Source organism: Mesoplodon densirostris, chromosome 7 (genome assembly GCF_025265405.1).
Source record: "Mesoplodon densirostris isolate mMesDen1 chromosome 7, mMesDen1 primary haplotype, whole genome shotgun sequence".
NCBI classification, from domain to species: domain Eukaryota; kingdom Metazoa; phylum Chordata; class Mammalia; order Artiodactyla; family Ziphiidae; genus Mesoplodon; species Mesoplodon densirostris.
This window is the reverse complement of record NC_082667.1, coordinates 65,203,252-65,224,447: the sequence shown is the minus strand read 5'-3', so window position 1 is coordinate 65,224,447 and position 21,196 is coordinate 65,203,252. Positions and strand designations below refer to the sequence as shown.

General features: G+C 39.9%; 1 protein-coding gene across 1 annotated transcript in view; it reads right to left on the bottom strand.

Annotated features, from left to right (window-relative positions):
• The window catches only part of IPO7 (importin 7), a 50,304-nt gene extending 29,781 nt beyond the window's left edge, over positions 1-20,523 (bottom strand). Inside the window, exons 1-4 of the mRNA XM_060103235.1 lie at positions 20,276-20,523; positions 5,426-5,507; positions 2,312-2,465; positions 534-692 (exon numbers count right to left, since the gene is read on the bottom strand). Of these exons, the coding sequence (XP_059959218.1) occupies positions 534-692; positions 2,312-2,465; positions 5,426-5,507; positions 20,276-20,359 (479 nt within the window). The 5' untranslated portion in view covers positions 20,360-20,523. The remainder of the gene's footprint in view (positions 1-533; positions 693-2,311; positions 2,466-5,425; positions 5,508-20,275) is intronic.
• Positions 20,524-21,196: the final 673 nt, after the last annotated feature.

Sequence of the window (21,196 nt, the reverse complement as noted above, 5' to 3'; positions counted from 1 at the left end):
TTTGCTCAAGTATGCCAACAATGAAGCAGATGACTATGAATCCCTCAAACACAATGATTAAAAATGATCATGTGATATTCCAACATATTCTTCTTAAAAAATTAGAGGTAGGTTCTTGAAACTTCACAAGAACCCAAATTAAGATAAAAATTCACAGAGGCAGAATAAAGAGCTCTAATGATCAATGTACTTTGACCCCCTTCACATCTTAAAACCTTATCTTTAGGCCTTTTATCACCACAAATTGAGGAGCCTATATTGAGAAGTTAGGGATAACTTGGGTTTTGAACAGGGAAACAGATCATGATTAAGAAAAAAGGGCACAAGGAGTTTCATAGTTGAATCAACAGAAGAGACTGCAGAATTAAAACAAGAATGCTATTTCAAAAAGAAGACAATTAAAATCAACATGTAATTCACTAACTTTATTATATGTACCAAATGAAATTTCAAGATGTTCAAACCAATTAGCTTAAATTTCCCAAGCTTTTTCTACTTCTCAAAACTCTACAGGAATTGAGAGAGATACTTACTCATAATTTTTCACAAGCTGATAGAGGCAAAGAAGAATTCCTAGCCAACATGCACTGTTATCAGACTGAAGGTAAAAGCCAATTTTGTCCACAATCGCAGTCCAGCGACTTGGATAATCATGTTTGATAATATGATGAATGCATGTAGTAAGCTGTACCCTAAAAGTCAAAAATAAACAATAAGGAGGAAGAAATGCTACCTTAAGTTTTGTTAACTCATATAAAGAAAAAGGCTGTTTAGACAATAAATAAGTCACTAAGCAAAAACTGTTACTACTGACTCAAAAGAAACCCGACAAATGTTACAAATGCAAGTGATTTTATTTTTATTTTTCATCCCCATCATCAACTGACAGGTTTCATTTAGAACATCAACTATTCTCATTAAAAATTCTACAAAATCAAGGGTCAGGACAGGAATAAAGACGCAGACGTAGAGAATGGACTTGAGGACACAGGGAGAGGGAAGGGTAAGCTGGGACAAAGTGAGAGTGGCATGGACTTATATATACTACCAAATGTAAAATAGATAGCTAGTGGGAAGCAGCCACATAGCACAGGGAGATTAGCTTGGTGCTTCGTGACCACCTAGAGGGGTGGGATAGGGAGGGTGGGAGGGAGACGCAAGAGGGAGGAGATATGGGGATATATGTATAGTATAGCTGATTCACTTTGTCATAAAGCAGAAACTAACACACCATTGTAAAGCAATTATACTCCAATAAAGATGTTAAAAAAAAATTCTAGGGCTTCCCTGGTGGCGCAGTGGTTGAGAGTCTGCCTGCTGATGCAGGGGACAAGGGTTCGTGCCCCGGTCCGGGAAGATACCACATGCCACAGAGCGGCTGGGCCCGTGAGCCACGGCCGCTGAGCCTGCGCTCCGCAACGGGAGAGGCCACAACAGTGAGAGGCCCGAATACCGCAAAAAAAAAAAAAAAAAAAAAAAAAAAAACTACAAAATCATACACAATGAGCTTTCAAATATCAAAAGACTATACAATAGGGGCCTCCCTGGTGGCGCAGTGGTTGAGAGTCCGCCTGCCGATGCAGGGGATACGGGTTCGTGCCCTGGTCTGGGAGGATCCCATATGCCGCAGAGCGGCTGGGCCCGTGAGCCATGGCCGCTGGGCCTGCGCATCCGGAGCCTGTGCTCCGCAACGGGAGAGGCCACAACAGTGAGAGGCCTGCATACCGCAAAAAAAAGAAAAAAAAGACTATACAATATAAAGTATATGACAGTATTCTATAACTTTCTATACACCCTTTCATCTGATCATAGTATGTTTCACAAGTTTTACATGAAGTTTAAAGTTTTGGTTTTTTTTTTTTTTTTTTTTTTTTTTTTTTTTTTTTTTTTTTTTTTTGCGGTATGCGGGCCTCTCACTGTTGTGGCCTCCCCCGTTGCGGAGCACAGGCTCCGGACGCGCAGGCTCCGGACGCGCAGGCTCAGCGGCCATGGCTCACGGGCCCAGCCGCTCCGCGGCATATGGGATCCTCCCAGACCGGGGCACGAACCCGTATCCCCTGCATCGGCAGGCGGACTCTCAACCACTTGCGCCACCAGGGAGGCCCAAGTTTTGGTTTTTAATAAATATAAAATTAAACTGTAGTAAGAAAATAAAACAAAAATGAATTCCCCTGTAACAGCATTTGTTAAGTTTTGTGCCACAAAAAATGACAGATTTTTATGTTCTGAAAAGATCCCCTCTTCTGCACCCCCACCAAAGCCCACAAATTATATACCTGCAACAAAGGTTAAGTTTAAAACATATACATACCTGATGAGCTCAGGAGAGTGGATAATGGCTTCTACAATATTTTCTCGAATACAATGTCGATCTTCTTCTGGAATAGTATAAGGGGATATATCCCCTGGTGCCGTTTCCCGATCAGGCCAATACTGTGTTATCATATTTTTCAAATAGATAACACCTAAAATACAGATCAATTTGACAAAAGAAAGTGAAAGCACTGTAAATATCCCTGTGTCTACACCTCAATTTATTTCTGTCAGACCAAACATTGCTAGGAAAGCTAACCTTTTAAAATCAAAATACTATACTCTATAATTTTAAAGTTGATAAAACACAAGTTTAATGCTCAGCTACAGTAATCACCCACAAAGTTATTATTAAACATATAGTCTAAGAGAACTCTGCAAACTACAAACGAAATTGTTTTTACAACACATTTATATACAACACTTTTCATCCGTTTTCTGTAGGAAAGCTGTTTTACCAAATCCGCTTTCTAAATGAAGCCTCTAAAAACAAAACCACATACATATACCAAGTTTCTATAATTAATAACCCTGTTATACAGACTGAATGTTTGTGGCCCCCAAATTCATACAGAAACCCTAACCCCCAATGTGATGAGGGGATGAGGGCTTTAGTAGGGTGATCAGCTAATGAGGGCTCTGCCCTCAAGAATGGGATTAATGCCCTTATAAGAGACCCTAGAGAGCTTCTTCCTCTTCTACCATGCGAGGGCCTATGAACCAGAAAGTAGGTCCTCGGAGACCAAATCTGCCAGTGCCTTAATTCTGGACTTCTCGTCCTCCAGAACTGTGATAAATAAATTTGTTGTTTGTAAGCCACCCAGTCTATGGTATTCTGTTATAGCAGCTCAAAGTGACTAACACACACAAAGGTTGTTATTTTTAATCATAGAAAAATTACAGTATATAAAGATTCTCAGTCAATAAATTTAAGTATTTCAATCATACACCACAATCACACCAATTCAAATTCGTGTTATTTTATGGGAGAATTTGCTATGTTCAAAAATTACAGACTACTATCTTCTGTCAGTTATCATACTGCCACCTTGCACATTGCTAGTTCCTTCTGTCAGTTATCATACTGCTAGCCTGCACATTGCTAGTTAACTCTAACTGAACTAGCTTGGTAATTATGCTTTTTATCCAGACCCCTTCACCCAAATGAGAAAGAAAGAGAATCCTCGAACACAAATGTACAGAATGTATAGGAAAGGGAAATTATTCAAAATTAATTTCTAAATTCTGCAAAACACTGATTCTTCTCTGATTAGTCATTAACGCTTACCTGGAGTCTTGTACCTATTCAAACAAGGATAACTGATACAACTATGATTTTTATATTCTACTTTGGTTTATCTTGGAAATTAAAATAATACCCCATCTTACAGCATTTCAAAAAAGATTACAACTACATATTAAAATATCCTTCAACAAAAGCTTTAAGATAAACTACATCTACAGTCAAGAACACTGATTCAGCATGTGGGACTGACATATTTCAGATTACTGCTATTTTATCCTTTAGTTCCAAAACAGAACAAAGATAAAAATTAAGACTTGATATAGCCCCTATGTCTTCCAAATATAGCCTCTATTTCTTTCCATCAAAATGCACAAAGGAAGTGAATATATATACTTATTTGTACACTTTTGATTCAGTATTTTAAAAAGTGTTTGCTTGAACAAAACATATAAACAGGTGAGAACTGCACTGAAAGAACCTCGTGATTCAGTCTACTCCATCCAGAATGCTTTAGTTCTACTACAAAGACAGAATGAATGCATCTTTCAAAGTCTAGCAGATGAAACTACCATATACCATGTACTACAAAATATCATTCAATTATTACAAGGATGTAATAAATTTTAAAGTAATGATTATATTTTGAAAATTAGGACCAATTTCACAGTTCGGTTGCTTCTGGTTTTGTACATACTAATAAACAACTTTCTAGTAGAATTTAATTTTGCTCATACACATAATCAAGTTTCTAATGTGTTAAGGTCCCTCCTAAATGCCAAATGCTTTCAACATCTTAGTAAAAATTTGAGATTTAAAGGCAAAGATTCTTATCTAAAAAAATAACTAAATGGGAAAATGTTAACTTCATTAGTAAAAAAGAACTGACAGTTAAAATAAACAAAGCGACCTTTTCCTATTTAACTAGAAAATTTTTTTAAAGATTTACTGCTGACCAGGGTTCAGCAAAATTAGTGTATTTTATAGGCACAAAAAATGTCCCATTTTTGTGCTACTTATATACCAATTAAAAAAATCATAAACAACTTACATTCATTCATTCATTTACTGAGTACCTGCAGTGTGTCAGGCAATACCTTAGGCACTGGGAATACAATTGTTAATCAAACAGACCTGAGATTAAATTCCAACAACTGAGAAATGGTTCACTGCATATGGCACATTATTGTAAATTATTTAGCCATTAAAACATAACTTTTAAGATAAACACTATGTAGAGAAAAGGGATGTGCTTACTATACATTAAATAAAGTAAGCAAAAAAATTCTTTTAACAAAACTGGTGTAGGGAAAAAGAACAGCAAGAAATAACCCCAGAATATGACTGGTTTTTCTAGAATAGTAAGGTTATTGGCACTTTATAGTTCCTGTAAGAAATACATCTGCAAATAAATTAAACAACAAGCATTAAAGATGTCAATTCCATTATTTTGCAGACGAACAGATGATATCAGGAGCAGTATGCCACATTTTCATAGACTCTGATACTGAGGGAATTACTCAATATTTTGTTGAAACTGGAACTAAGAAACAGTACCTTTTAAATGGTTAAAATAAAATAGTAAAAGCAAACAGCTGGAGAACAGGGAATATGGAGACTCTTTCAATAAACCCCATCAATTTCTCCTTCCAGCTTCTTTTTTAATTCGGTGAAATATCACGTTCCTTTAAACTGTGCCACCAGATAGCAAGGCACTTGTAGCAGTCTGTAGTAAACACAAGGGAGCAAACCCATTTTCAGTGAAGAAAATCACTGAAGGGCCTTCCCAAGATACTTCTGCTATTCAACTATGAACCTTTGAAATGATATTATTTACATACATCCAAGAAAATAATTCAGGAAACTTGCCTGCCTGTCTCACAGGTAAATCCAGTTGTTCCGACATAGTAATCTGAAGCAGTGTTGAAACAAAATTCAGAGACTTGTGTGCCTACAAATAAAAAAATACATTTTAAATTTCTGCACATAAATCTTCTCAGTACTCTATTTCACTGCTTGGCTGGCACAAAAGGCTCTCCTCCACAAGTTGATTCCAACCTTATTTCCTATCACTCACATATAAGGAACTCAAAAAATTCAGTAACCTAACTCCTACAACTGTTTTCTATGTTTGCATTTGCCTGTGTACCACTGCACTTCTGACCTACACTGGTGGCAGCAGCTCAATTAACAGTGTCTTATGTGATGATACCTATTTCCTCAATTCACTAGTAATTTCTCCAGTGACATTCTATTAAGTGGCTAGACAGAAAGTAAATGAGTAAAAATTAATAGCCTGAGGGGCGGTTTCCAAGGTGCTAATAACGTTTCTTTCTTTTTTTAAAATCATTTATTTATTTTATTATTATTATTATTATTTTGGCTGCATTGGGTCTTTGTTGCTGCGCGCAGGCTTTCTCTAGTTGTGGCAAGTGGGGGCTACTCTGCATTGCGGTGCATGGGCTTCTCATTGCGGTGGCTTCTCTTGTTGCGGAGCACGGGCTCTAGAGCACAGGCTCAGTAGTTGTGGCACACAGGCTTAGTTGCTCCGAGGCATGTGCGATCTTCCCGGACCAGGGCTCGAACTCATCATGTCACCTGTGTTGGCAGGTGGATTCTTAACCACTGTGCCACCAGGGAAGCCCAACGTTTTATTTCTTAATACGGCTGTTTTATAAAAGTGTGTCCAGTTTGTGAAAATTAATCAACTGTATCCTCACGATCACTTTTCTGTATGCATATTTCAACAGGAGATTTAAATGAAGAGCTTTGAACATACAATAAAAGTATGATACAAACTATACGATAATTTAGCAAATATATTTACATGAATATACTATGCAACATATACAGAAAACAAGGAAATACACCAAAAATGCTAGTAAGTTGTATCTGGGATGGTAAGATTATAGAGGACCTATTATATATGTTATTTTCTATTATTCAAATTTTATGCTATGATTCTGGGTTACTTTCATTAACAGTACAAAAGTTACTTAATAATTCCTAAATTTGTCATATTTGATTTTGATTTATTAATAAAGAACTGAAATCTCTTCTCATATGTGTTCTCATTCCCTCTCCCCCAATATAACCATTTCCTATAATGTTATCTCCTCCTTCCAGCCCAAGTTTTAGTATTTTTCTGCACATGTTCACATGGACACTAGTGATTTTTATTTTAGTTTCTTCCTTACAGACTTTTTTTTCATATCTTTATTGGAGTATGAATGCTTTACAATGTTGTATTAGTTTCTGCTGTAGAACAAAGTGAATCAGCTATATGTATACATATATCCCCATATCCCCTCATCCCTCTTAAGGCTCCCTCCCACCCTCCCTATCCCATCCCTCTAGGTCATCACAAAGCATCGAGTTGATCTCCCTGTGCTACTCAGCAGCTTCCCATTAGCCATCCATTTTACATTTGTATAGTGTATATACGTCAATGCTACTCTCTCATGCATTCTACAAACACATTCTTAGAAACAGAAAAATTTCCCTTTGGATATAAAAAAATGTCTTTCACATTAGACCCAGAGTGATACTTTGCTCATTCAGTCACTCCAAAAATTATTTATTTAGGTGTTCTTGGTGCAAAACACTACGCTAGGAGCTGAAAATACAAGGTTGAACAAGACAATGAGTCTCCATGACCTCATGGAAGCTTAAAAGTGAAGGAAAACAAGACAAACAGGTAACTGTCATAAAGTATAATGGAAGAAACAGAAAACACTATGGAAGAATCAAAAGCAGAACCTCCTAACCCAGAAGTAATGCTTAAATTTAAGACCTGGACAGGAGCAGTTGGATGAAGGGGAGGAATTTACCCTTTCCAGTCTTCTTTGCTTGTTTCTCATTCTATGTACAAATGTTAGAACGTGGTGCAAGAACTCAGTCACAGGCCATCTTTTCTGCTCCCTAGCTGATTTCATCCAACTTCTGTCTTTAAATACTATCTATAAATCAAATATGTCATTTCCAGTCCAGGACACTCTAGCAGACCTATTTAACATCCCTACCTTCATTGTCTCACAGGATTCTCAGACTTACTATGTTCAAATCATTTTTTTCCCTAAAAGCTGTGACTCTATTTCCTTGTACCACCTCTCCCTACCCGTCATCACTATCCTCACAGTTATTCAAGTCTGAAAACTGAACGTCATCTTTAATACTTCCCTCTTTTTTACCCCAGTACAATATATCAGGCCGTATCAATTCTATATATAAAATGCTTGTATAATTATTATATCCACTTTCTCCATTCCCATTATCACCAACATAGTCCAAGTGACTATCATCTCTCTTAATGTAACCATCTGCCCCCCCAACCATTCTCTATTTAGCAGCCAATAATCTTTAAAATTGTAAACTAATTCCCTTTAACCAAATCTTCTAACAATTTTCTACTCTATTTCCTAAAGCCTAAAAGGCCCTGTGTTATCTTGCTCCTGCCTATATCTTCAGCCTCATTTAAAGAAACCTTCTCGGGGCTTCCTTGGTGGTGTAGTGGTTAAGAATCCACCTGCCAACGCAGGGGTCATGGGTTCAAGCCCGGGTTCAGGAAGATCCCACATGCCACGGAGCAACTAAGCCCATGCGCCACAACTACTGAGCCTGCGCTATAGAGCCCGCGCTCCACAACAAGAGAAGCCACTGCAATGAGAAGCCCTCACACAGCAACAAAGACCGAATGCAGCCATAAATAAATAAATAATAAAGAAACCTTTCACCCCCCCACCGCCCCACCTTATAGCAGCCTTCTTTAGGTCCTTTCAACAATACACATTACCCCATTGCAGAGTCTTTGTACATGCTGTGACTTTCTACCTACAACACTTCTCTCCAGTGCTCCACCAGAGTTAACTGGTCCACAGCTTCACATTCTTTGGGTCTCAGTTTAAACATTTCCTTAGAGAAGCATTTCCTCACTGATCACACTAGGGCTAAGCAGGGCTCCCTATTACTCTCATAAGCTCCAAGGTTTTTTTACTTCATAATACTTATTACATATTTGTAATTATTATATTTGTAGCTGGTTTTATGTCTGCCTCTATTAGACTTTAAGCTCCACTGAGAGTAAGGACTTTACTGTATACCCACTTCCTCATAGTTTGACATTCAAAATACTCAACAAATTTACTGAAAGAATAACAATGAATCAACAAAAAAAGGCTCTTTGGAAGCAGTTCTGATCACCTAGGGGCTGTGCTGAGTGAAAAAGCGTATTTATATTTTTAGACCGATGAGCCCACAAAGACCACTACTATGGCACTTTTTAGGCCATTAATATTACAGTAGGGGGCTTCCCTGGTGGCGCAGTGGTTGAGAGTCCACCTGCCAATGCAGGGGTCATGGGTTCATGCCCCGGTCCGGGAAGATCCCACATGCCGCGGAGCGGCTAGGCCTGTGAGCCATGGCCGCTGAGCCTGCGCGTCCGGGGCCTGTGCTCCGCAACGGGAGAGGCCACAATAGTGAGAGGCCCGCATACAGCAAAAAAAAAAAAAAAAAAAAAAAAAAAAATTACAGTAGGTATCTTGTCTCCCGCATCAAATTGTGAACTCCTGGAATGAACTGCTAGAATCAGACGGTTATAAGCATAAGTGATGTCACTTCCTACATTTTTAACTCTTGAGCAAGTTTGATTCAGCAAATCTAACTCTTAATTACCAAGTTAGTATAACAAAATCTACTTCACAGGATAGCTCTAAGGAATAAACATGGAAAGTATTTTGGCAAATATCAAGACATAACAAATGGAGAGTTCCCTGGTGGCCTAATGGTTAGGATTCCGGGCTTTCACTGCCATGGCCCGAGTTCAATCCCTGGTCGGGGAACTGAGATCCCACAAGCCGTGCAGTGTGGAAACACACACACACACACACACACACAAAGAATTAGTACAAGTGGACAAGACAATCCTACCACAAAACAATATATGCAATACACCAAAGCACACTGGTCAAGATGGGAAAAAAAATGGATCACAGTGCTGGTAGACGTATAAAACGGTACAACCATTTTGGAAAACTGGCAGTATCTGACATGCACCTATCTTACAACCTAGCAATTTCCCTCTTATATATCCAAGAGAAATAAGTGCTTATGTTCACAATAATACCTGTCCATTAACAAGTGAATGTATAAACAAACTGTGGTACAATTCATACAATGAAATACTATACAATAAATTAAAAAAATAAAACTAACCTACGGGGCCTCCCTGGTGGCGCAGTGGTTGAGAGTCCGCCTGCCGATGCAGGGGACACGGGTTCGTGCCCCGATCCCGGAGGATCCCACATGCCGCGGAGCGGCTGGGCCCGCGAGCCATGGCCGCGGGGCCTGTGTGTCCGGAGCCTGTGCTCCGCAGCGGGAGAGGCCACAGCAGTGAGAGGCCCGCGTACAGCAAAAAAAAAAAAAAAAAAAAAAATTAAAAAATACTATACAATAAATTAAAAAAATAAAACTAACCTACGGGGCCTCCCTGGTGGCGCAGTGGTTAAGAGTCCGCCTGCCGATGCAGGGGATACGGGTTCGTGCCCCGGTCTGGGAGGATCCCATATGCCGCGGAGCGGCTGGGCCCGTGAGCCATGGCCGCTGGGCCTGCGCATCCGGAGCCTGTGCTCCGCAACGGGAGAGGCCACAACAGTGAGAGGCCCGCATACCGCAAAAAGAAAAAAAAAAAAAAAAAACTAACCTACGGAATCAAGCAATAATACAGATCTCAAAACTACGTTGAGAAAGAAGCCAGACTATATCACATACTATGTGATTCTATTAATGTGAAGTTTAACAACAGGCAAATCCAAGTTATAGTTAACGGAAGTCAGAATAATGGTAACCTGAAGACAAGTCTCAAGAGAAAATTCTAGGCCAATGGAAATGTTTTATTTATCTATCTTATCTATCTTCCTACCTACCTATCTATCTACCTTAATCTAGATGGTGGTACCTAAGTAAAAGCTGACTGAGCTGTACATATTTTTGAGCTTTGTGTTATATGTAAATTATCCCTCAATTAAAAGAAAAAGCCAACAACACTACTTTTACTTGAACATTCACAGCATTATTCCTAAAAAAGTAGAAACAGGGCTGCCCTGGTGGCGCAGTGGTTGAGAGTCCGCCTGCCGAAGCAGGGGATGTGGGTTCGTGCCCCGGTCCGGGAAGATCCCGCATGCCGCGGAGTGGCTGGGCCCGTGAGCCATGGCCACTGAGCCTGCGCGTCCGGAGCCTGTGCTCCGCAACGGGAGAGACCACAACAGTGAGAGGGCCGCATAATGCAAAAAAAAAAAAAAAGTAGAAACAACCCAGATGCCCATCAACTGATGAATGGATAAGCAAAATGTGGCATATCCATACATTCATGTATTGTTATTCAGTAATAAAAAGAATGAAGTACTGACACTTGGTACAACATGTATCAACCTTAAAAACATTATGCTGTGTGAAAGCAGCCAGTCACAAAAGACTACAGATGGTATGATTTCATATATATCAAATGTCCAGAATAGGCAAATCTATGAGCAAAAAGTAGCCTAGGACTGGAGGTGTAGGGCGGAATTAGGAGTAACTGCTTAATGGTATGGGGTTTCCTTTAGGGGTGATAAAAACGTTCTAAAGTTTGTGGTGATGGATGCATAACTGTGAATACACTAAAAATCACTGAACTGGATACTAAAGTGGCTAAAATCAATAAATTTATTTTAAAAAATCAACAAAACTAAACACTGAAAACAAGCATTTAGTTTATTACTCTATTATTTTAGGTCACTTTGAATGCCTTCAAAAACAAACCAGCATAAATCCAAAAAGAACAACTGACCAAAAAAAAAAAAAAAAAAAAGTTACTTTCAGACAACAGAGCTAGACTAAGGGTAAGAAACAAAGGATATTTCTGTCAGCAGGAATAGCACAAGCAATCTCAACCTGGGACATCTACCTACTGGCCCCATCCAGCTGAAATCCCTAGTGCAGGAAGCCTTGTATTCTCCCAAAGAAGGTAACAAATGGACTTAAATTAGTACTAAATATTAAAAATCAGGTTCTCAAGAAAATTGAGACAGAAAGTAGGTTCGTAATCACTTAAGACTGGGATGGGGATTAACTACAAACTGGAAAGAGGCACCTTACTGGAATAATGGAAATGTTCCAAAACTGGATTGTGGTAATAGTAATATCTACCAAAAATCACTGATTTTATTTAAAACAGGTAAAGTTTATGATATGTAAATTATACCCCAATAAAGTTTTAAAATGGGGGAAAAAACCCATGGATCTGTACAATTATAAAACAGGACAAATAAAGATATACACTAACTATACAAGTTAGGAAAAAACTCTTTCAAGCATTGAGTAATCTCTAACAACTTTCCGGCATTCTTGGATATAGCAAACTATCACATATTTAGAAGAATTCCTATCCCATGTTAACTATTACTATATTTATTAACTATCATAAATTTTAAAGGTCTTCATGTTTTACACTATAAAAAATAAATTTAAGTAAAAATATCACTAGCATCAATTTTTATCACAAAGTTTGGCAAACACTGATTAGGCTTGAGAAGATGCTACAATAAATCTTTTATGAGTCAAAGTATAAATGTAACTTCTGGATGCTGACACTAATTATAGGCCCCTCCTCAAGCTCCTGGCTTCTAGCAGTCAGAGAACCAGGAGAAATGAAGCAACAAATGGGTCATTATATATCATTAAGTAGAGCTAAAACTGCTAATACTCAGGTTTAAAAGCTGCTCACCATAACACAAACTACCTTTCTAGACAACTTTTTACCTTCTCATCATCTGTCATCATGCCAAATTATTCAACGTTCATCCTTAACCCACCTCATCAAAATTCTTCAAGAGCTCCAACTCCATCTCCATCTCCTTTAACTCCACTCCACGTACTAGTGCTTACAACATGCCAGATACGACAGAGATAAAAGATCACCACTATCAAGTAGGTTGGGAGATTAATTCTAATTAGACTGACAGGTAAGTTTTTTAGTTAGACCCTAAAGGATTTAAACCCACAGAGATGGAGAGAAAAGATTTTTAAAAGGAAAATAAGTATGGGTTATGTTAAAGAGATTACTAGAAGAATGAAAGAGAACAGTGAAAGACAAAAATGAATAGGTAGGGACTTCCCTGGTGGCGTAGTGCTTAAGAATCCGCTTGCCAATGCAGGGGACAAGGGTTCTAGCCCTGGTATGGGAAGATCCACATGTCGCGGAGCAACTAAGCCTGTGCACCACAACTACTGAGCCTGTGCTCTAGAGCCCTACTGAGCCTGTGAGCCGCAACTACTGAAGCCCGTGCGCCAAGAGCCCATGCTCCGCAACAAGAGAAGCCACCCCAATGAGAAGCCCGTGTACCGCAACAAAGAGTAGCCCCCGCTTGCCACAACTAAAGAAAGCCTGCGAGCAGCAACAGAGACCCAATGCAGCAAAAAATAAAAATAAATAAATCTATAAAAATTATTTTTAAAAAAATGAATAGGTATATTGTGACCACATCAAGATCCATTAAGTGTGAACTTTTTTTGAAAGTTTTTACATGATCAGATCTATGCTGCAGGAAGAATAAGGTCCTGAAGCAGTATGAAGAATATAATTCTAGGATAGATGACTATTAAAACATTACAAGAGCTTCCCTGGTGGCGCAGTGGTTGAGAGTCCGCCTACCGATGCAGGGGACACGGGTTCATGCCCCGGTCCGGGAAGATCGAACATGCCACGGAGCGGCTGCCCCCATGAGCCATGGCCACTGAGCCTGTGCGTCCAGAGCCTGTGCTCCACAACGGGGGAGGCCACAACAGTGAGAGGCCCACGTACCGCAAAAGAAAAAAAAAAAATTACAAGTAGAAAACTATTATTACAACAGCTAATAACAGGCCTGAAAAACTTCTACTCCACAGGTAGCTCCCCTTACTCCCCAAAATAAGTCAAACTACAAAAGAAAAAAAAAAAAAAATGAAAGACATACATATCACATAAACAAATTTCCCCTGACCCTACTACCTTTTTAACCTACAAACTTATTCCTACCCCCTTACTAGCATTTCACTCACTAACCCTGTAATCAGAAATTTTCTCCAAGGTTGCCAATATTTTTAAAGCTCCCCTCCCCTGCCCCCACCAAACTCATTTTGCTTTAACTTCCCTCATTTAGAAATATCAACAACCCTTTCTTTTTCTAATAGCTTTTTTACTTATTACAAAAGGAATTCATGTTCACTGGTAGAAAATATTTAAGGAAAAATGAAACTAAACCTACAACCAATCTTCTTACTTGAAATTCCTTTTCTTGGCGCCCTTTGGCTTTTCTGCACAATTCTCCTGTCTCCTTTTCCCTATGTTTCTCAATGTCCCCAAAATGGGCATGGCCCAAAGGGTATGCAGCCCTCTAGTCCACCCCACACCTCTGGATCACACTCCCTTCCTCTCAATTTACCTGCAGAAGAAAAATCACTTTTCCATTACTGCTTTCTCTCCTAAACTTCAGTTCCACATTCCCAATTGCCTACTAGACATTTTCTCCTTGGTGTTTCCAGCTCCTCGAACCAGACAGACTGTAGTCAGCATTGCTTTCTCCAAAATCAATTTCCCTTCTGGACCCACATTTTCCAATGTAATCACCTAATGTCAATCTTTTTTTTTTTTTTTTTTTTTTTTTTTTTTGCGGTACACGGGCCTCTCACTGTTGTGGTCTCTCCCGTTGCGGAGCACAGGCTCCGGATGCGCAGGCCCAGCGGCCATGGCTCACGGGCCCAGCCACTCCGCAGCATGTGGGATCTTCCCGGACTGGGGCATGAACCCGTGTCCCCTGCATCGGCAGGCGGGCTCTCAAGCACTGCGCCACCAGGGAAGCCCATGTCAATATCTTTTAAAGCTTACTCTTTAAGTCGTAACTTTTTATCAATTCTCACCATTTTGTAATGTAACCAAACAGACCTTCAATCAGTTACTGTACTTTACATCATTTATAAGGAAGAGAGGGCTTAAGGGCACTATGACATCAGAGTTTACATAAAATGAATACAATCAGGTAATTTCAAGAGCCAAGGAATTTCTACCCTCTCTGCTTTACTAGAGAAGTTGACAAAGGCAAATACTGTATGTATTTTACCTACATGAAATATGAGGCATAGTGAGGTTAAGGCAGTGTAGTGGTAAAACTGGGACCAGGCTGAGGCTCTTCACTGTGTCCTCCTGCCTTTCATTAAATTGTGGTAATGCTTTCCAACTAAGGGGTTTTTTAAAAACTTCGTAATTATAAATTACTTAGCGACAAAAAAAAAAAAAAAAGCGCCCACTTTAAATCAAGCTCATCGTTAACGTGCCACTGACAGAAACAGTAAGTAAAATAATGCATGCATCTATTTCTGAAAAAGAACATTGTTTTCTTACAGATCTTTAACATGCTCTGTCACTGAATAACTTCCTGTCTAACCCTCCAAGAATCCAGGAACGTTCCCTCTCCAAAATTCACAACAGGATCCACTTCATGATATTCCTAATTAAAGAATGTTAACCTGCTCAGACTACAAACTATTCTATCTTCCAAAAATATACACCATAACCTCATAAATATTTGCTGAATTTCTAGACTTGCTAAATTGTCCTATAAGCGTGCCGTCATTTTGCACTTTTCCAGACCTAAGATTTTCATTGATTAAACATTTCATAAGCCTTTAATAAAATAAAATCAAATTAACCATTTATAAATAAATATATCACTTTCAGTTGTAATAGTAACCATCTGTGAAGACAGCAGATGTGACTTAGGTAGTTCGTGAATTTTAAAGATAAACACAAAATATCAAGAAACTTATCAAAGCTATGTCCCCTTACCTTTTTTCACATAAAGCACGTGAAAAAGCAGCATTTCTGCCTACATAAGCATTTTACAGCAATTAAGCTTAGGAACTGAGGATTTAAAAGAGATTTAAATGAGATTTATGGTTAGGAAAAATTTCAGTTTATGGAGATAAGAGGTTAACAGGAGGGGTGAGCAGCATGAGTAAAGGTTTGCGTATAGAAAGGTTTCCACTGAAGAACACTGGCAGCTAAAGCAGGAAGAGAGCAGCGATATTGTTCTCAGTTATAATAATCTGCCAAAAACCTCCAGACATTATTTTCTTTATCTTACAAATGAAAACAACAAGTATTTCTCTGTGTGTGTGTGTGTGCGCGCGCGCGCGCGCGTACAGATAGGAAAGGACAGTCTTTGTATTCAAGAGCAAATAGTCTGGAATATAAGAAACAATGTTGAATGAATACCAAATGCACATATTTTAGATTAGCTAAACAAATTTTAAAAAATTGCACTTCTAGATATACTAGAAAACATAGTATAGAATTTAAATGAGAAGTGACAGATGTCTGTAACACAAACCTACTTTAACAATTCAAAGATGAGTATTCTTAACACTCTTAACATTATTCAAGGGCTTCCCTGGTGACGCAGTGGTTAAGAATCCGCCTGCCAATACAGGGGACAGGGGTTCGAGCTCTGGTCCGGAAGGATCCCACATGCCGCGGAGCAACTAAGCCCATGTGCCACAACTACTGAGCCTGCGTTCTAGAGCCCACGAGCCACAACCACTGAAGCCCACGTGCCACAACTACTGAAGCCCAAGTGCCTAGAGCCCGTGCTCCGCAACAAGAGAAGCCACCGCAATGAGAAGCCTGCACACCGCAATGAAAAGTAGCCCGTGCTCGCCGCAACTAGAGAAAGCCTGCACGCAGCAAGAAAGACCCAACTCAGCAAAAAATTAATTAATTAATTAATTAATTAAAAAAAGAAAAACAAAAAAACATTTCTATTATTCAAGTTCTTATTTCTCTTTGCACTCAACAAACATTTACTATAGAGAGCCTATAATGTGGCAGGCACTGTGCTTATAAGAGTGCCAATTTTCATGCTGCAATAATGCTATCTACTAGTGAGCTCAGTGTCCAAATATGTACTTGTGTTCTTTCTCCATCAGTGCTGATCATCTGCCACTGAGATGAACAACTACAAAGTTAGTAGACTGAGGTAGGAAATGAAATGTATTGCACTTCGGATTGGTTAATCAATTGGCACTTAAACAGTAATTCAAATAATCTGGAGAGAACTTAGTAGGTGTCAACACTTTCCTAAAATTTTTACATTCATCATCTCACTCAACCCACACAACACAATGTCATACCATACTAACATAAGGAAAATGATGGTTAGAGGTTAAGTAACTTTAACACCCCACAGCTAGTGCAGAAATCTTCAGTAGTTAAAAAAAAAAAATCACAATGGTTTTCTTCAGTCTTTGAGGCAAAGCTTGTTATATAAACATATTTCAAATTGGGACATGAGAGAGAACCATGGGTTCCAAATTACAGCAGAGGTTCAAAAAAAAATCAAAATTCATAACACACTACAGAGTAAGTGGGGAATACTAAATCAGATTTACCTTGAAAATACCTGCCAGAAAGAGTGGCTTTACTGTGGTCTTTAACAGTGTTATGGAACTTTATCTATATGTAACATAAAAACATATATATAAACAGGGACTTCCCTGATGGCACAGTGATTAAGAATCCGCCTGCCAATGCAGGGGACACGGGTTCCAGCCCTGGTCCGGGAAGATCCCACATGCCGCGGACCAACTAAGCCTGTGCTCAACTACTGAGCCTGCGCTCTAGAGCCTGTGAGCCACGACTACTGAAGGCCGTGCGCCTAGAGCCCGTGCTCTGCAGCAAGAGAAGCCACCGCAATGAGAAGACCGTGCACCGCGACGAAGAGCAGCTCCCGTTCTCCGCAACTAGAGAAAGCCCGAGCGCAGCGACGAAGACCCAACGCAGCTAAAAATAAACAAAATAAATAAATACAATTAAAAAACAAAAAAAGCACCCTTAAAATCCTTGAAGTGGAGGTGGTAGAAGACATCTAAAGCCTATACTGTTCTCTATTATAACAGGAAGTCAGTAAAGCCTACCATTAACAAACAAAGAATTGCAGTAACAAAACAGTAATACCTGACCTCATGAAACTCAAAAATTATACTGGGGAAACAATAAGTAAAATACATATGATAAATAAGTGACACAGAGAAAAATAAACAAGTGAAGAGAGACAGGAAGCATGGTAGTCAGGCCACTCCTTAGGGATACAGAGGCAGTTGAATAGTGACAGAAGTTTCTGGGAGACAACTGAGTAAAAGGGGTTCCAAGCAGATGGAACAGTTAAGTGCAACAGCTCTGAGACAAAGGCACTTTTCGTTGTTTTTAAACCATCTGCACTCTAATACTTGGATAACATTTACAATTTTTATAGTTAGTGATTACTTCACTTAGCTGAAGAGATCCATTCAAATGGCAATGATCTTTTTCTTTTAACTAAATGAACCAAAATGTAGCTTCAGTTGAATGAGACATCATGGACCGATTGGTTCACCCTATTTTATCCAAAGCAAGAAGAGCTTGCCAGAAATAAAATGCTACTTCCTCCTTCTTACTACAGTAAAGCTTCTTCAAGACTTATCTGGGATCTATTTCCTAAATCAAGGTTCTGCCACAAGTAAGTCAAAGCAAAAAGTATTCAAATGGAAGCACTTCATTAAAATGGAATCAAGATTAGAAATGAGAATAAATATTCTAATTAATAGAAAAGTTGTCTTAGGAAAAGTACTAAAAAATCTAGGTGTAATGACAGAAAGAAATTTGCAAAATGTAAACATTTAACCATCACAGAAATACAGGCCAGATATCAAATTTTTTTGAAAGAAAAGATGAGCAGTGTTCACAGAGTACTTCAAAACCCTAACAGCAGCTTAAGGGTTAAGTAATAAATGCTTTGAATACTATTTTGATTATTTATCTTCTAAAAACTAGCTTGTGAAATACTTACCCCAGGTCTCTACTACAAGATGTTAGTACATACAACTGAACATTCAATAACCTGCTTGAGGAATAAATGAATTTCAAATTTGCAGAAAGTATCACTTACCCAATTTTTCTACAAGGGAACCAATTCTTTCAAATAATAATTTTTAAAATTAATAATTACACACAAGTCCTTTAGTCAAAATAACGTGCTTTTAGGGCAAAGTTATGGTAGAAATCACTATGACTAAACTTTTAGTGTGTCTAGGTTTATATATGCATTAGCACATCATCAACAAAATAATGTTCATCTTAACCTGTGTCTATCACAAAACAAATCAAAATAAAAAGCAATCCACAACTCCCTCTATGGTTTAGTAATGGTTCAAAGTGGGAATTTCTTTCAACTCACTATTTTATATCCAAAAGAAATCTATCCTCCTCCCAAGGTGTCTTCGAGCCTAAGAATTTCAGCATCATTTTTGGCAAGATCTAATGGTCTTATTTACATATAAAATAGATTTAACTTTTCAATTTTAAATAATTTTACACTTAATTTGTCTATACTCCGTGGGTGGTCTTCTTAAAATTTAAGTTCCTTGAGGCCAGGAATCTCTAAAACACCATTGTACACTGAAGATGCTCAATTATCAATACTCCTGGAAGTCAATATAAATAATGTTTTTAAATAATTTACCCACCAGCTAAGAAGAGCATAAACTAACTGAATTTCTATTTTAACGAGGGACTTCTCTTTATGTAAAAAAAAAAAAAAGTACACTAAACCTCACTAAAGCTGGGCAAATTCATAGGAAGGCATAGGAAGTGACAGCGATCCTTTAAAGAAGCCTTTAAAATACTCACTAAAATGTTAGAGAAATTTAGAAACAAAGAATGAAACTGAAAAAAGTACAATAAAATACCCACATAAGGCTCTTTTCCAAAGGGTGGTTTCCTCCAAAAATATGGGAAAAAAAAGAAACCAACGCTCAGAGAATTGACATGGAGCTTGGCACGTTTCAAGGCACTGTCTTACATCGTCTCCCTTGACTGTCACAGCAAACCCTGTGGCCTAACTTTATGAATGGGAAAAACTCAGCGTCGAAAGGTTAAGAGACTTGCCCAAGGTCAGTCAAGAAATTAGTGGTACAGATCTACCTAGAAGGGTGCACTTCACCTGACACCTTGCACTAAATCGCGCTGCCTCCCCGACCGAGGCGTTAACAGAGTAGAAGAGCAGTGAATCAGACTCCCATGGGTATCCCGCACTCCCCGCACCCTGCCTAAGAAGCGGGGGCTCGCCTCTGAAAGCTGTTCCTAGCAGCTCAGCCGGAGAGGAGAAAGTTGTGCAGGTCACCGATCAGCCCAGGGAAGTGACAAGCTGACAGGCACGGCCCCCAGTGGGACTAGCTCTGCATTCCCAGGAGCCCCTCCGAATCCGGCGCCAGCGGGACTGCTACCGGAAACGTCTGAAAAACCTCCCGGTGACTTTCGCCCCCTCCTGGGCGCGAGGAACGATCTGGGAATGAGCCAGAGGGCGGCCGGCCACCCGAGCCAGCCATGTGTCCAGCCCGTCACGCCCGCCTCGCCCCAGCCGGCTCCTCATGCCTCGACCGCAGCCAGAGGCCCAGCTCAGGATCCGACGCAAAGGCTGCCTTGGCTGCCGCCGCCACCACCGCCGCAGCAGCCTGAGGGCCCCGGCGTGGCACTCGCCGTCAGGTCCCCGCCCCACGGCTCCAGTTGGGCCCCTCAGCGACGCCGTCCCCGCCTCTGGCCAGGCCCGGAGGGCTCGGCCTGCCACAGTCCGCCCGCCCGCCCGCCTGTCGTCGCCGCCGCCAGGCCGGCGTCCTTACTTCATTGAGCTGGCGCTCCGCGGCCTCACGCAGGGCTGGGTCCATGGTGCCCCGCAGGGCCTCGATAATGGTGTTGGGGTCCATCGCAGGGCGGACGCAGTCAAACCCGGGGCTCGGGTGCTACTGGGCCAGGAATAGCGCCGCTCACTGCGCACATGGACCCGCCGCGCTCCGCAGCGGCAACCGGCGCGAAAGGAAAGAGAAGCGCCAAGGCCCCGGATAGAACCTCTTCTCTTCGGCTTGGAGGCGGGAGATGCTCCGGCCACTTCCTGTCGGCGCGCCCGTGGAGCACTTTGGGAGATGTAGTCCACTTGGGCCGTCCGCAGCCCACGTGGCCCTGAGCTGTCGCTCCTACAGACAAGACCTGTTCTTCAGAAAGAGAAAAATGTTCAAACTTCACAGAAAGAAAATTAAAACAATCAGTTACACACAGATTTCACATAATAATATACCTATGGTAACCATAAGGTAAGGCTGATGCAATGTGTGATGCTAGTAGCTGTGTAATTGAAGAGAGCCTTTTGAAAAGCAATTTGAGATGTGTTACTAAATGCCATAAAAATGTTTATAATCTTTGACCCAACTAATCGCATTTATGACACTTTATCCTAAGGAAATAACATAAAGGGTTAAATGAGCTTTATGTGTAAAAGGTGTTTATCACATTACATATTTATAATCAAATACTAAAATTATGGGGTTTTTGGTTTGTTTGTTTTTTGAGTATCCAAATTTTGGCACAGACTTTATACAGATCACCTCTAAATGCAGAATAAAAGCATAATCCCTATTAAAATCCACCTTCTTTAAACAGTCAAACATTTTCAGAAAGGTTAAATAACTTGCCCAAGGTCACTTAGTAAGAGGTTTGCCTAGGATTTCAAACCAAGGATGTTTCTGTTTTCAAAGTTTTCATTCTCT